At 44.0% G+C, this 17,881-nt stretch overlaps 1 protein-coding gene across 12 annotated transcripts in view; it reads right to left on the minus strand.

Moving 5' to 3' along the window:
• RASAL2 (RAS protein activator like 2) overlaps positions 1-17,881 on the minus strand; it is a 193,412-nt gene that overhangs the window by 103,670 nt on the left and 71,861 nt on the right. For all 12 annotated transcript variants that reach the window (XM_075422580.1, XM_075422579.1, XM_075422582.1 and 9 more), the window contains exon 2: positions 7,004-7,131. In XM_075422580.1, the coding sequence (XP_075278695.1) occupies positions 7,004-7,131 (128 nt within the window). The remainder of the gene's footprint in view (positions 1-7,003; positions 7,132-17,881) is intronic.

Raw genomic sequence — 17,881 nt, forward strand, 5'->3', positions numbered from 1 at the left:
TCAACTGAGTAACGACCAATCAGGGGGCACCTGGGCCAGTACTACCTTCTACAGTATTTCTGGGCCCCGTAAGCCCCAAAGAACTGGCACAGAGGGAGGCCAGAAGTGGGATGTGATGGTTGATTAACAAGTCCATATAGTCCATGTCTCAACAAGAGGACACCCCAGTCAAGGCACTTGGAATTCCCCGAGCCTGCTGGCTGGTCTGAGTCGCTCGTCTGAGGAAGCCATGCCTGACAGTCATGGTTATGACCATGGTTTTGGAGGTCTCTGCATGCTCAGATGTTAAGTTTAGCTCAGTATTGGTGAATTACTGGATTTGCTGTCATTTCGACCTGGATAACTGTGCTACCGAGTTACTGCTTTTCTTGGTGTAACAACCCAGATAATCATACTCCTGATCCGTATTTGTGACCGCAGTATTATTTAGAGATAAATTGTTTATCCCTAAAGCTGCTGATCTGGTGTCTGTTACTGTATTTGGAACCTGTAACGTGGTGGGGCCACCTGAAACCCTTACATGCAACAGCTGGATGAAACCCTAGGTATGAGGGAGGGATGCAGCATGCAGGGGCTGGAGGCAGCCACAATCCCTCAGTACCCAAGACATCTCAGCATGCTTTTGATGAGGACATTGGCTTCAATAGTACAACTGTGATACATACAATATGGCAATTTATTTTCATATAGCTATGCAAAAGACAGCTTGCAGCTAGAGGAGTAGAAGCCCCCATCATATTTCCTGTGCTGCGTAACCTTCCATATCTTCAGTCATCTCTGAAAACTAAGTATTAATAGCAAGCAAAAAGATATTATTCATTTGTAGTGAAGGTTGTAAACGATGCACAAGATACCGTACTATTTTAGAAACGGGCTGCACTACAATGGCTCTCACAAACTAGTCCTGGCATTTCCTGACTTTCAAGCACTTAGCATTCTTTTAAGGTCATTTTTTAATGTTATTTATTACTAATGCTAGTCTATTTGTCTCCTTCAAACAGTGCTCATTTTTCACAAAAAGTTTCCCAAATCCCTAGAGGTTATTCTGTTAAGGTTACTTTCTTTGCTGGTAGAGTTTTACAGCAGCTCCTTCGACAAACAATCTCGGTGCGAGAGCACACTATGAAGTTAAGCAGAGGCTAATTTTGTTAGCTTATGCCACATTCATTCAATCAAGACCACATACTAGGTTTTCAGTTTTCACCCAGTGGCTCCATTTAGTCTTATTCCCTTCTAAACGCGCTTCTGCTCCACCGCCCCTTCTGCCTCTCCTGGTTTCCTTCAGAGCATTTTTGGTGGGATGCTGCAAGCCGTATCTCCAGAATAGCGACTGCCAGTCACACCACACGCCTGCTCCTGGACACCTGGAAAGCACCCCGTGACCCTCCTTTCTCAGCGAACTTGTTGCACCTACACCTAGCTGCTAGCTCTATACCCATACAGCTCCTTTGGGGCAGATTTCTCCACTATTAGATTTTTTTTAACTGAGAAATTAGTATAGTCCCTTTAAGTATACATCTTCAGTATCTGTGTGTGCTTTTGCACAAGGGATGACAGAAACATTCTTCTAATCCACTGGCATGAAGAAAATCGCCACTACCACCCTGATAACGGTGTATACAAGAACAGCGACGACAGTCAAGAGGACGCTACGGACGTACCGACTTGCTGCCAAGGGTGAGGAGGAGCACGGTGATTGAGGCCACGCTGTCCTTTGTGTCCTTGGGAAAAGCAAACAGGCTGCAGCACACCGGAGTCAGTGTCAAAAACAAATCTGCTTCTGCATACCAGAGATAGGGTTTATCTTCAAAGAGGAACTGAGCCATTAACAGGAAGACTGTCTGGGAGCTCAGGTCCTAATTCTGGGTCACTTAGCCTTTTGTACTTCACATTTGTCCAGACTAGCAAAACACGGTTAGGCTGCACACTAAAAAAGGTTCACCGGTGTAGCTACATAGCACAGTACAGTCCACACCAGCAAAAAACCTGCTTTTGTTAGTGTATTTACAGTGGCTTGAGAAAAACCTGATACTGCTTCTTTCACTCAATGATTCTATAAACTGTACAAGGCACATTTTAATGCTACACAGCTTAATCTTCACCAGAGAATATACAAATATCCCCTAATTTCACAGACAAAATTAAAACAGCAAAGTAGCTAAAAAAGGTCCCTCCGTATGTTTGACTTAAAAGTGCTGTGTTCTTTTAAGTAACTCTCCTCCAAAACCATAGTCTCAGTCTGTACTGACAAAAAAGAGCTAACTCCAAGACTGTGGGACCAGTATCTAGGCTTTAACATAACATCAGCCTGCTCTTCAAAATACAGCTCCATGAAGAGGTGAAATGCTCTCAGTCAGCAGCTCTGCATCTCTCCGGGCTGGCCATGTTTTCAAATGGGTCTATCCACGGTTGGTCAAATGGATTCAGTGGTGGGGTGGCACCAAAAACACAAGGAAGCGCACAACTAAAACCCATGTGAACCCCAAGCCCGAGAGCTGCAATCTCCCCAGCCCTCCTCCAGCTCTGTTACCCTGGTCTTTGCCCTGCCGAGACTTCAACCTGGGAATGGTCTGACCCCAAGCCAACGCGCCGAAGCTGCTGGTTCCGGGCTGGACTCCGAGTAGTGTCACTCTGGGACAAGAAGGTATGTAGGGCCAGTCCAAATGCTATTTTGGAAATCTTGACAATTTGGATCATAGGTCACGTTTCACTTGCAGATTTTACAATTTAACAATGATGGGGTTCAGAAGTCGGACTCTGAACTCATGAACAACATCACAGCTCACCTGCCAACGAACATGCTTCTTAAGTATAAAAAGCCTATATTTGAGATTTCTAGCAGTTTGATGATGAAGAGGTTTCAGAATACATAGGAGCAAGCGCTTTATAAGCATTTAATGGCTCTTAAAGGCAAACTGAGCTAGGGTCTTAAAAAAAAAAAAAGTAGGAAAAAACGTTTCCTCACTGCAGATCGATTTTTCAAGATTGGAAAGACTGATTCAAGACACAAACTTGAGAAATTGCAACCGCTTCTGAACTAACAGTCAGGAAGTTTGGAATCATGTCAACGAAATTCATTTCAATTTTTGCCTTCCTCCAGCAGTTGTAAGCTGGCTAAAATTTTAACATAGAAATCCACTTTAAAAATGCTGATGACAAACATTTCTTTGGGCTTTTGGAAAATACATAATTAAATTCATTTGGGAACTGAAGAAAATCTTTTCTTATGACTGGGTTCAGCTCTGACAAACTCCCTTTTACAGGTGAAACATATTTGCTGTCAGACACCAACATGACAAGTCTTTTGAGAATAGCAGCAGGTAATTCTGAGGAAGCTTCCCTAGGGCCCCATGCATCAGTGTTTGCTCTTGCTATTTTCTCTTGGGATCACCGCTGTCGCTCCGCTACTGCTGTCAGTCACAGGAGATGGAAGAGTAGGAAAATACATCAGAGATGTCCTGCTGCTGGCCTCTGTCACCAGCAGCAATAAGCAGCAGATCTTGTCACAGTGGATGCAGGTCTTTACTATCCTTTGCCCTTGATTAAAGACACCTCTAAATCCAAGAAGAACGATGAGGTTTCGGGCACAGGGAGGAAAATGGAAGAGTCTAACGCAGTGAAAAGTGTTGTTCATCTTCACTTCCAACTGAACACAAAATTAAAAGATTCTGCAGGACAGCAGCCAAGTTACAGACAAAGACGAACTAAAAAGCAGCCCCAAACCAGATGCAGCCATTTGTCACATCCCTCACGAAAGTGCTGTGCAATGGATTATCCGTCTGAAACCGCTCTTCATAAGCACTCGTTCCCCTTCCCTGTTTAAACGGCACTGATTTTGCAGACCCTTTTACTGTGCCTTCACAGCTCTTACCTTATGGAACAAGTTTCACAAACGATACCCACACCTTCGTAACAGTGGGAAACTGTCCTCCTTGTAGAAAAAACACCCGATTTGTAAGTGAACCAATCTAGACCTGTTCTCCTAGTCTCGGCAGATGCTGCTAGATATTACCACACCACGATATGTTGTAGTAATTGCACATCTTCTGTCACTCATGACTCCTTATTTGCCAAGTCATCTCTCACGTCTCTGCAGGGATTAATTTTCTTTCTACTTACTTTTTGGGCATCAATCTCTCCCCTGCATGAATAATCTTCATTCTTCAGTCTTGCCTATTTTCATTTTATAAAGTTGACAAGGTGTCAAGTCATTAATATTTTTCTACACTGCACAAGGTGGTACCATCAGACTATTTTTGTCTAAGTAGTTACAGATATTTTTGGATCAAGTTGTACCTCAACATTTCTCCGATTTCCAGCCTACTCTTGTGCTTGCACAGCGCAAAATCTTCTTGCACCTACTCTACCCAAGCTGCCTTGACAATAAATCCATATTGGTGGGATGTTACAACAAAAGGGTTTTCTTACCACTCTTTATTTCTGTCCTGTTCCCTCAATCTTAAAAATCTGTGCTATTCACAACGCTGTATTTAACAGCATTAACTGAAAGAAACTAAACTCAGCATTATACTCGAAACAATTAAGACCTATTTCATTTACCTGTTTGCATTTTGTATATGTTTTCCTGTTTTTTGGCTTTGACATACATACTTGCATAATGGTTTTATGAAGTATTATAAACATCAAACATTTCGGTTCCCTTTCAATTTCACACAGGCTAAGCTTCTTGGATTTTTACTCCATGAAGCAACAAAGCAGATGCATAGAGAATAAAATGAGATGCTTCAGACTCACAGCTTTCAAACTGCACCAGCCTTGCGATGATGCAAGTGCTCCCTTTCAGCTGCAAGGGCACTCTGCTGTTAACATCTCTTCCTTCTTCCCCCACACCTACCCCTCACTGATGGCTATCGTTCTTTCCCTCACATTGCTTCCAAGATCCTTTTCAGCAGTCCAGAGAAATTCTGACCTAGCCACTCTATTGGCAATTCCCATGTTCAGAGCAGGAACCTCTCCATCTTCAGTTCCTGTTGCCTATCACCTCGTTTCGGATTAACAGAAAACCTCCTCCAGCATCACCTGTCCTATAATTTTGCTCTAAATATAATCTTCAGTTTTCTTCTTTAAGTAACCTCCCTCTTCCTCATTCACCTGGTCTTTTGCTCAGGCTCCCTGTACCTGCGGTCCCACCCATGGGCTTTTTTCAGTTCCCCTCTTACACACTTCTCAGTCATTCTGCTCTTCCCAAGCATCTCTCCCCATTGCTGCCTTAGGCCTTTGCTCACCCTTACTTTGAGAGCACATTTCATAGAGCCTCTTTCAGCTCTAAATGACTTTACCAAGTAAAAATTACAGAGTCGCCTCCCCTTGCCTTTCTCATGAAAGCTACAAGGGATGCTTCTACTTCAGAAAAAATTAGAAGCAGCTGCAAATCCAGAGTATCAGCTCCACGTCTCTCTCTTAACTAGAAGTTCCACTTCTGTATGTTTTGTGTTTAAGGGCTCGTATGTACACTGCCATGTATACAGACTCAGAAGCCAGATTAAAACAACCTTTTATTTTCCTACAGGGTACTCATGACTCTGCAAGGAGTTCCCTTTTTCCTTTCACTTAACAGTAGTCCCCAATGACTTGAAAATCAAAATGGCAAATCTGACTCCAGCTACTAGCTTCTGAAACAAATCACATCCCCAGCATGCGGAGTCACAACTGCACCAAAGGCATGTCTGCTTGGCCCATCTGCATGCCGCGTTTTCCAACACAACCTATTTCTCATCGTGATAGTGCAGGCAGGCTCCTTTGAGAGCACGCTGCAAAGACTTACTCAACTGCTTGATTTTTTGGGGTTACTGCTGTACTTGAAACCCAGTCTCTGTAGAGCTTCATACTGAATTTCTCCAGCTTCTGACAAAAAACAGACTGTATTTAAACATAGCATATAATGACTTAAAACACCAGTGATACATCGGACTTCCCATATTTACTCCTCAGGATCTAAGCAAAAGATTCATCTTACTCCCAGCAAAATGCTTTTAACTGTATGTGGTAGGAGATATTAAGAACCCATAATGCATGATTACCACCTTCAGATAATTATTTGTGATACGAGCCAGCATTGTTTTCAATTACATTTCCTTAATGAGATGCATCTCTTCAGCCCAGCTGTGCTGGTACAGTACAGTTTTAGGGATAATTCTCACATGTCCTTAAGTTACTTTAGTGTATATTTTAATTCCTTAGGTGACAGTCCTGTCAGACTAGAAAAAGAATCACACAGCAAACAAACATCATGATATGGGCCTTCCATTTTCCCTGTGTTTCATCACCTCTCCTACGTATTAGCATTGATGTTGTTCCCTTCTAATAACTCAAGTCCTTCTCTAAACCATTTCCTCCTACTCTCCCTACGTAAGAAAATATTTCAGCCCTTGTCAATAAACCTGATCACAGCTGAAGATGAGTAACATTTAGTGCTACACGAGAAACAGGTCTTAGTCTCAGCCATACACTGAAGCTTCAAAAGGATCAAGAAAAACCACAAAAAATCAGGTCATCTCTAAATATAGGAGACCATGTTATTAGACTCAAATTCTTGGGCATTTGTATGTAACAAAACCTATTTCAACAACCTGAAAATATTCCTACTTTATAGCTCCTTCTGAAATATTTATTTTTAAACAGGGCAAATCTACAGCAGAATAACTAAACAAACCAACCCAGGAGCATTATCAAATGCTTCTAAAGCTTGTGCGTTTGTGACAGTCTGTAGACACCAAGTATCACAAGAAAAAAAACGTATCATGGCATAGTCTAGAAGTGAATTATCAGCATTTGTTTGTTCAGTGTTTCAATCAACTCAAACAAGCCTATTCTTAGCCATATTGACCATGCCTTCATGGCAAGGCACAATATCAAGTACTACATGCTAGATATACACACACCCCACAGACAAAATAAAGGGGAGATGAGAAAAGCTGCCTTCTCGTTTTACCAATAAAGGCCCAAAGGTACACCCCGAGCGGCCAACATGAGCTGCTCTCACCTCTTTCTCCCTGTTGAGCAGCACCAGCTGGCTGTCTGTCAGGATGCAGTATTTCCTCTCCCATGTTGTCGTCTCGGTGTAGGGGGACTGGCCGCAGGACAGGCGGTGTGTAGGTGGTCCCTTCACATCTGCGAACAGAAAACCGCGACACCAGAATCGTTAGCATGTGTCATTAACCACCTCCTTTGCTTTTGTGGTTCTGCAGCTAGATGCGAACCAAAACTGCAACCTGTACTTAGCAGTGCCTGTTTCAGCATACTAAAAGACAAAATGCTAATCCCGGAAGGCACCCATGTGGAATGCTACATAAGGTACACCATGAATACTTACTTATCTACAGCATGACTTACAAAAATGGCAATACCTGAGACGAATATAAAGGTCTTTGACAAAGACTGAAACGTAAGACCAAGAGCTCTCACGAAAACTTAATCTTCCCTCCACTCCCCTCTCAAAACTGTGGTTAAAAAGGGTAGGGCCCTGAATGTACCCTAAATCTTAATAAACGAGATTATTTGAGACTAAGGAGAGAGAGACATAGGAAGGAAGATGAGGTTCAAGGAAGGCAGGCTTGAAGAAGGGAGGGAAAAATTCAAAGGGATGGGCATTTGACTGAGAAGGGCTTACTAGCATCTTTAATAAGGAAGCTATTTGATTAAATTGTGACAGATAGGAGCCTTTGAGCATTTTCATTAAGCCACAGACACTACAGTGACAAAAACTCAAACAAAAATACCCTAAAAAATCCAACAAAAAAAACCCCCCAAACAACACAAAATCCAACTCGTTTGGCTCCCAGTGCTGATCTTTCAAAATCTATTAAAAAAAAAAAAAATAAAAAAAAAAATCAATTCCCTTAAGTCTCTCAGGCTGGAGCTACAGATCACCTTGTGCCTTTCACTACTCAGCAGTGTCCTCCAAGACTGGGAAAGGAAAGAACACGAAGCAGCGCAGCAGACAGACAGACTTCACTGCCAAGCGGCCACGCTCAACAGCAGAGCAAGCCATGGAGCAGCAAGCTACGCTGCCAGCGCTACGAGAAGACGGGGTGCAAAGAAGGGCACCCTAGGAATTCAAGTACGCAGCCAACTGATAAAATCTTCTTACAGCAGACAGAAATGCTATATGAATAACAGAAAAAAGGATGTATGCGATCGAGCCACGGGTAGTACCATTTATATAAATTTCAAAAACAGTTTCAAGTCATCTCTTTCTAAAATTCTGAGACTAAGTTCTGCTTGCTTTGTAACATTAAATCTCATTTTCACCTTGCACTCTAGTTTTACGCAACTTTACTTGCATTGGTCTAAAAATCAGCCATTCTCGATGAGGGCGCTGTAGATTCCTGCAGTCCCTGGACTATCTCTCAGGCGTCTAAACCAGCCCCTCAAAAACCCGAGGGCTTGCTGCGCAGGAGTCCAGGACCTCCTCCAACTATTTCAGGAGTCCACTGCAGGTTCAAACCCAAAGCATTTGGTGACATCGGCTGCCTTTTCGCACACCTACCAACCCAGTGCTTGCCCAGAGCTAAGAACAAGCGGTTCTGGCAGCTTTTATCCAGCTTCACCACTAGATGCCAGCGAATCCTCGCACACCCAGCGCCTTCCCAGCTGCAAGGGAGTGCAAGTCCATACACAAGCGTTACACAGTGAGTACCCAACCCCTCCAACCGCTTCACTCCTCGCAGACCCTGCAGATGCCAAATCCCACCTAATTATTAAAAAAGCTGCAACCTTCACGGTCTTTTCCCATATATAACAGCAACTTTGCCTCCGCATTGAAAGGAATGTGTCAGCTCCTCAAGTGGGAGAATTAACTTGAAAGACGGCTTTCAGTACCGAGTTCAACCTCATGTTGCAGTAGGATTTTTGCGATCGTTTAGAAGAATGCTTGAAACAGGCAATCTGATACCTTTAAGCATGAAAAAAAGAAGACTGCATGGCTCCTACTGCTCTGAATAATACAGAAATGCACCTTTGCTCCTTTATTTTCAGGTGAGGTAATTCAAGGAAGAAGCTGAAGTTCAGAATCAGGCTCCACAGTGTTACCTCTCCTAACAAAGCTCGGTTTCCAACAGTGATAAGCAACGCTGTGTGTCTTGAAATTGCCCAAAACTCTACTCAGGCAAACGCATAATTAAGGGAAATGACCACAAGCTCTGCGAAGCAAAAGTGCATTTGTGCAAACTCCTGGAGAACAAAAGACTCTCTCGCAAGTTACGTATTTGTCCATCTCCTTGACACTAACCCCCCAGGTAGATTTTTGGCACAACTTTGACTCATATTTATCATAGTGTTCAACCAAAAACCTAACCAGATGCAAAGTAAACCCACTGTTGTTCCTGTTTAGACCTTGGTTTCCCAAACAGCAGCACGTGAACCCTGCCCGCACCTAAGCAAGACAAACCCATGAGTGGTAGGCTGACAGAGGGAAGATGAGCGAGAAGGATGAAGCCACAGGCTCCCAGCTCGAGTGTGCAACAGAAATGTGAAGACCAGAGCTCTGGGAATCTAGTCTTTTGGGTAATGAAAGCACACGATAGATCACCAAGGGGAAAAAAGGATGAAGGTGTGCCCCGTCCTGCTCACGCAGGTGAGCTAGCAGCGAGGGAGTGCCTCCAGCTGCTACACCAAGTTATAACCAAGTAAACTACGTTTTGAAGTGCCAATAGACTTTCTCGTGGCAAAGGAAAACCCTTCTGGACTATGAGCTCTGACGCTGAATCTACAGTCACAACTCACCCACCCCCAAAAGCCTTTCGCATTATAATTTCTACTAACTACAGGCCTTGGCAAGATACCATCCAACTGATCTATGGGCTGCACAAAGGAATTAAAGAACAGAACGACTCCTTCCACTGCAATAACAACTCCAGGACTTAACTGAGTCATCAGGCGCGGCGGGCCAGCCACGGCTCTGCTGCCAAGCAAGCTGGCTACATCAGAACAGCTTTCCACACGCTGCTGGCAGAATAGCATGCCATCTTGGTGTCTGAAGCTGTCAATCACCACTAGAGAACACCATAGCATTAATATTTTGTGTTTGTATCGGTAGCCTTTTGAATATGTGTCAGGACACAGCCCCACCTTGGCTGCAGGCTGACCAAGCACTCCCTTCAACAAAGGGGAGCAGTTGCAAGCTGGTTTTCCGATGTCTCAGATCCCGTAACTTCAGTCCTCTTCCCGAGGGTGATGCTGCAAGTCCATCTCACGAACCAGACAGAAGCAGCAAGTTTCCTTGTAACATGTATTCGGCATCACAGATTGCAGCGTAGCTTTGGTGCATTTGTGTCGCCTATTTAAATTATTTCTCAGCTAGCCCTGCTGTGTGGTTGACCTCTTCGGAGCCTCTCGCCATAGCTGTGACTTCAAAACTTCTTCTGAAGTATGTTATCAGTTTAGACTGAAGACTCTTTGGGACTTTACACATTATCATGTATACGCTCGGTCGCTTCGCAGACCCTGTTCTGCTTTCTGGTACTCTTCATCTTCAGTTTTCATTTTACATTCTTGGCTCCAACTTTTCACATGAATGTAATAAAACCCACCGACCTCTTCCACTAATGCCCCATAAAACTAATTTACCACCACTGTTTGAATGACTATGGAAGCGAATGGCAAAAAGTCCATCTGTAGCTAGGACCACTTACACTTTGGGAAAGACTGAAAGTCAGGGCTATCCTTTCTCAGTTCGGGGCGACCATCTCTCATCTCCCACAGGAAGGCTTGTGCTCTGGAGGGTAACTCACTGACACGTGCAGTTGCAGGCAGGAGTTGGAGGAGAGATCAGGGAAGTGCATCTGAAAGCTCCGAGTTTGCAGCTGTTACGTGTGCGATGGACTCATGCAGCCACACACCTAAATATGCAAGTTCTGGGGACAGAAGATTTCTTTCTCTGGTCTGATGCAATCCTTTCCATTCTGCATCATTACAATGAGGCATTCAAGCAAGCAGATCAGTTAGTCTACACAGAGGATTAAAGGTCATGCCTTCTGTGCCTTCAAATGCTATTATCAGTTAAGTAACAGCTTGGAAAAAATCCCGTTCTCCGTACATCCTCCCCTGCTGATCAGAGAGGAGCATCGCTGCCCGCCTGCCACATCCGACACAGCCGAAGATTGGAAACTACGTTGTTTTTCCTCAGGGCTCCGAAATACCATTAGGCATGTTATAAATATCCACAAAGCTCCCTTTCTCTCAGCCAGATGACAACTTGTACCTTATTATTCTTCAAGTACAGAGCTTATTTTAAAAAGGGGAAAAGAAAAAAAAAAACAGGGAAAGAGGAACAGTTATGCCATAACCACACAAGATCAAAAAAAAAGTGGTGCGGGGTGAGGGAACAAGGGAAGAAGGAGCAGCGCCAAGCTGAGCCCCACGGAATGACTAAGATATTTTATGAAAACTGACGGCAGTTTAGTAGTATTTCAGGAGTAGTGCTAGTGCTATCAGATGGGAACATTTCTGAATCTTCCACTGCAAGTATGCAACAATTCTTTTTGCATTCGCAAGTGGAGAATACTTTCCAAAAAGCAGGCAATGGGCAGAATCATAAAATTACATCCAAGAGATGACAAGCGCTCCAGTGTCATTTAGTCCCCAACAGCTCTTCTTCAACCAGAAGAGCATCATCTTCTTTCCTCTTCAGAGCTAGTGAAAAGGACAGAATTAGCAGAAATCAGGCCAACAAAACTACATTAAAGGTAAACTCATGCCTTCAGTCTCTTTGCCAAAAAGCACTCTCTACCTACCATCAATAAACACACAGAAATGAACCTCCATCCCAGTGATGACAAGAGCACCCCTGGCATGTGTCAAAGCTCCTTTTTTGAACCGCAGTCTTCCCATGGTGCAATCATGGACTTACTGAAGTACTTGCCAAATTTTCATCGACTTTATTAGGGTCCGTATTCTGTTCCTAGTATTTCCAATAAGGCTCTGCCAAGCAGCTGAGTAACTAATGTAGTGGCCAAGTTTGTATGCAGGGAGGATTTTTTTTTTCCCCTGAAGAGAGATTAGTAGGAGCCCTAACACCTTTTGACAACAGGTCTACTTGCCCAGTGTCAAAGTTTCCATGGTGTTTTATGTACTTACCATAGAGACAGGACTCGGAGAACTTTGGGTAAGTGCTGTCATCTGCGAGCTTGTCAGTACCCCAACCTATCCAGCTGTGCAAAAGCATGCAGTCCAGTTCAAATAATCATCAGTCTGGACCTTTATCAAGCCGTTGAACAGAAGCTGAAACAAGTTTTACTACTGACACTTCAAAGTTAAATAGCAATTAAAAGTCCTTCACTAATCTTACACTGTCTGTAAAAGCTGATGAAGCTCATGCTTCAAGGCAAAGATACAGCAGAGAGGGAAATATACTGTGCCTCAACACATTTCGTTCCCTTAAAGCTGCATCTTGTAATAAGGCAGGATTTCCGCAAAAGAAGTCACTAATGGGAGCGAAAATAAACAGCAATAACACAGTTATGTGACATACAGCTGTGGGTGTATATACAACTATTTCAGACAGCTGTGCGACATTCAGATGAAGATCTGCAGGATCTGGATTTAAAACAGAAGAGAATTCAAGCGCCGCTGCCCTGTGAGCAGGCACAGGCGTCGGAGCAAGCCTGGCTCAGCTGAAAGAGGGACAATCTCTCAACAATTACACAGAGCAGATGACAACAGAGGTCACGAAAAGCACAATCAGGACAACTTCCACTTTCTCCCATGCTGATATATATATAGCTTTTGTTTACATTTCTTATTTCTCAGAACAACTCCCAGCCACACGCAATTGTTTCTGATCCAAGCAGCACTGCAGAAAGGCGCTATCGGAAGCAACTGTTCACAGAACACCTATCACGATGCACAAATTCACTTGGGAGAAGGAGGGGACACTCATCGTCCAAGTCTGTATGGCCAATCACCACAATGTCCCAACACGGAACATACAATGCTCATGATTAATTGTACAATATGATAAGGAAAAACCAGCACATGCTGGGTGTAGTAACTCAGACTCACATGCTACAGAGAAAGCATAACGCTCTTAGGGTTGATTAATTCTCCTCTGAATCACAACACACTTAGAGATATAACCAGTACACATTATAGAACTAAACCCATTAACCCTGCCATTTTATTTCAAATCACAACATGGGCAACAACTGCGGGTTTTCTAGGAAGCTTCTTGTAGCTGCCATGAGATACAGCACCGCTCACTTACCCTTTCAAATCACTGTGTGCCACGGCTCCATTTCAGTTAAGAGGTACCTACATTTTCATGGGCAGCAACAGATCTCTCTGGTGAATGAGGTGTTATTTTAAGTGTAGAAAGCATGAGCAGTTCCTTTGGGATGAGAGGCATGCTATTTATGTAGGATGTTATTACAGAGGTAAGTATCTAGTGTGAGTTCTTTCTGTTACATTTCATAGCCGCACTCAACGAACCTCATTACACACGCAACGACTAGCCCTCAGTTCAGCTGAATCCAGTTGCTCTCCTCTGGCAGCTGCATGCAATGATAACCAAATTCTTGTATGGAAACCTAATATCGTGGGTAGGAGGTAAAGAAAGCTTAGCTGAACCTTCGGATTTCAGTGATCTCAAAGGCTCTCGCACCAACTGGTTACAACCAAAACGCTATCTGGAAAATCTATTCTGCACAGAATGAAATCATAAAAAGTTTAAGTAGGTGAAAATGGCATTTTAGAAGCTGGCAGAAGCCATGACCAGTGCCATGACTTTCTCAGATTCCAACGCATTTGGCACTGGAACACAAATTCTTCAGAAGATCTTTAATTTTTCTGGTATAGGCCAATGTTGCCAATCTAACCTATTAACTTTCCGGTATCCTTTTATTGAGCGGCAGTGATCAGGCAGTCTGAAAACTGGTTTTCCATTATCCTAGCAGAGAACCTCATAAGCCACAGATTCACGTAAAAACTGTTCAGTTAGGTGCAGTCTTCACACCCTGTACCCTCACAAAAATCTCACTGTGGCAATTTTTATGCTTACTGTGTCTGCTCCCATTTACCTACCACCAGTATGCCAACTCTGGGTGAAAGAATCTCTATAAATTTAGAGATAAGACATCTAAAGGTAGCTGCTGCTCACTGTTTATGGATAAGGTTTTGAGGTTTTTGCCCTCCTCTGCAGGAGGACTGTGCATGTCTTCTGCAGACAGACAAAGGCACAGCTTTTTCCACCGACTGCTGGAAAGCTTTGACGAGATCTGCAGCAAGGTGGGAGAAGAGTCACCCTTCTGCTCTGAATTTCTCATGTTCAGCAGTCTCACCTCAATGCGAAGAAAGCAAGACTAACCTTTAAAGTTGGAAGGGTGGGCATCAACGTTTTGTCCGCTCGGCCTAAACTACCAGCCAGATTCTTGAATTTCCTACAGATTATCTACATAAAAAGTTTAAGGAGTGATTTTCACGTGGGAAGGCTAAGCCACCAGACGAGCGAACAACTAAGAACCAGCCAGCGGCTGACTCCTTTGCAACCGGCAGAAGACAAGATACAGAAGGCTACTGTTCAACGAACCTGGCATCTCCCAGCAGGATGAGCTCTCACTGCCTCTCCTCTCCATTGCTGACATCATCCCCACCCCTTCATTCCTTCCCTAGGAGAGATATGACATGTTCATACACGAGACGGCCGGCAGCGAGCAAGGTACGGCAGGCTCGCTCCCTGACGGCTCTGCCAATTCAACTCGGTCCCGAGTCAGTACATCTGCCCTGCACCTGCGACGTCGCCGCTTTGCCTATCGAAAGCTCAGTAGTTTTCACACCAAGGCTGAGACTACGGTCAAGATCAGCCAAGATTTCCCTCTCATTTCCCCTTAACACATGCAATTCAAAACCTAAACCTTTCGCAAGACCCGTGCTAACACATTTACCACCCTCAGCCCCCAGTATTTGCTAAAAGGGCTCAGTGTTCCATGGTACCCAAGCGCTCTGCGGAAGCTCGAGAGCACAAATTCAGTTGGGCCACAACCATGCGAGCAGTTTCACCAAGATTTTCTTTTCAAAGGGGAAAATCATGGAGTCGTTCCAATAACGAAACCGCAGTCTTAAAGTCTTATGAGTAGTTTAGCGAGCAGATGTTCAGTGTGCCAACAGTCTTGAGTTTTCTTGCAAAGTCCTGAAAAAATGGAAGCTAAGGAGCTAGCAGCAAAAGCAAAAACTAGGCATAAAGCTAAAATTGGTCTGGCAGGGTAATTCTGATTAGAAAGCAGAAAGTTGCACCAGCTCGCTGTCACCACGCAGCTTCTTTGAGCAAAAGGTGCCGGAGCTCTTAATAGCACTTTAAAGCTGCCAATTAGCTTGAACACTGCTGAGCTCCTCTAAGCTTCTTACATGCCGCACAGCCGACTGCTAAACTTACAAAGGGTAATTGATCCTCAGCTGCGCCCCTCTCCGTCCCTGTTCTCATGGTCCGTACCCAGCCAGGCTCACGACAGACAGCGTGAAAGATGTGTCTATCAAGAGACATCAGCGCCTTCTTGAATGGATCGGTGCCAGCAACCTCAACTCATGCAATCATCTGTGCGCTTTGTAGCTCGACAAGTGGAACCAGAAAACACAGCCCAGTCGAGGTGGGGACCTTACAAAACACGCAGGTGCTCTTCAGGCTCAGCCCAGCCTCCCCTGTTCGTCTGCAAACAAGCAGCTCATTGTGCAGCCTTGTAAATCTCCTGACATCACCACAGCAGAAGCTGCTATCTCTGTAAAAACCAGCTCGGTTCCCAGGACACCTAGGATGTCAAAGAACCTGCAGTTGTTCAAAGCCATCGCTGTGACCCTTCCTACAATGCCAAGCAGGTTTTCCTTCCTCCTTCTTCAGTTCTCGGTCCCTGCCCAGGACCACTCATCTTTGCTCCTGAATATTAACTACATTTTTCTCTCACAGCTGAATTCCCACTTGGCCTACAAAACGCTTTGGAATCTCAAAACAGAAATGGTTATTACCAACCTGTAGAGAGGATTATAAAAGATTACATGCCCCTATTACATAGCTGCCAAGTTCTGCGAAGATTCTCAAGTGACACTTCTCCCCAAAGCAAGTAGAGGCTTTCGTGACAGGTTCAGGAAGCAGAAAATAGAGAATAGCAGAAAAGTTAATTATTTGTGGGAGAAAAAAAACCTGCAGTTTTTCCTCTTAATTTATGCATAGTCCTTTTCTTACCCAGCTCTATACCCTTCCCCCTGTTCTTTTCTCTGTAATGCTTGCTTTCACCAGCCCCTAATCTCCATTTCACAGCCTCTCCAACACTGAGCATCCAGACTCGGCTGTTCCCTCTTCATCATTCTTTACAGCAGTGCAGGAAGAAAACTAGCAGAAAAGTATCCTGAACTTGAAAAGGGCCTTGGCCCAGGGCAGCTGTGCAAAGAAAAAACCAAAAGAACCAACAAGTTAAATCCAAACTCTGCTCAGTTCCTGCACATTTTTTGGGTGCACCAAAATGTGACAGTATACTCGTGGTCAAAGCTAAACGTATGTGTACACAAGCCATGCACGGAGCTCAGCAAAAGCACCATTACCAAAGGTTCTGCCCCCACAGACTGCTTTACCCCCTGCCCTTGTCAATGAGGCATCAACCAGCTGACATTCATCTGTCACAGACCCGTTTCAAGAGAGCAAGATCCTTTCGCCTTCTTCGGCCAAGCAGGGAGGTATGGGAAGAGCAGAGGTAGAGAATTGTTTCTGTGGAGACAAGAGTGAGCCACAGATATAGACAAGGTGATGAGACAGCGGCCACAACAAGTTCAAGATGAACGACTGAAAACCAAACACACCATCTTTTAGGCTTTGGCATGCAGTTTGAATTACACCATGCAGGCTGTTTCTTTTAGAACCTTTCATCTTTGGCTTTCCTTCAAGAAAACCGATACATTCACTGTCACTGCTCTGAACAACCTCGGCCCATACACTGAACTTCTCACAGCAATGGCACGATCGCTGAATTCACCTTCCCTTCAACCCACCTCTACAGAAACACAGCCTCTGTGGTCCCAAATCCATCCCTGTGTGTGGTGTTTTTTGTGACAAGAGAGAAGAATAAAGGAAAAAAAAAAAAAAAGAATAAAATAAATCGCAAAGCTCTCACGCTATGCTCTCCCGTAGCTAGGAGTTTTATATGCTCGGTCACCCTGCTGTCACCGCACAGCCTGTTGCTGCTGCACTCTTTCAGCTATTTTCAGCTGAATGCTTCTTGAAGTCCAAGTATACACGAGTGAGCAGGGGCTTCTTTTGAGTTGTTTTTTTTGCCTGGACAGACTTTTTGGAAAAGAGAATATAGGAGTTCTGACCACTGCTGATGTCTCAGACAGATGAGTTTATTTCCCTTGTTGAAGAGAGAGATCATAGGACACTAAAATCTACTACTACGCTGTGCATTTTCTTGCATATTATCCAGGTCATTCAGGCATATAGGCTAAACTTAGCTTTCTTGTTTTAAGTAGTTAAAACAAATGACTTAGTAAGGGCCCACCTCAAGGGATTCAAACAGAATGTAAAAGCAGCTCTCCAGTACTCCCCATGCTATTTAAGACGACTCGCTCGGCTTCCTTCTGGCATTTTCAAAATGTTTTCAGAATAACCTGGAACCAGCTATTACACATCAAGTCATTGATTTGACCTACTTAAAAAAAACCCTAACCCATACAAACACACCAGAATGCTCCTCACTCCGTTCTTCTCCCTAACATCTGAATTGTCTTCATGTGTTTCAGTAATGCAATGCTAACATACAAAGGACTGGACATCGTCATCCTTCAAAGATGGTTCAGACGCAAAACTTTAGAGGAAGGAGATCGGATCTTATATAAATGCAATGGGGATTCTGAGCCATATTTAGATTTATGCAAAGAGATGTTTCAT

The sequence above is a fragment of the Opisthocomus hoazin genome, chromosome 6 (assembly GCF_030867145.1).
Source record: "Opisthocomus hoazin isolate bOpiHoa1 chromosome 6, bOpiHoa1.hap1, whole genome shotgun sequence".
NCBI lineage: Eukaryota > Metazoa > Chordata > Aves > Opisthocomiformes > Opisthocomidae > Opisthocomus > Opisthocomus hoazin.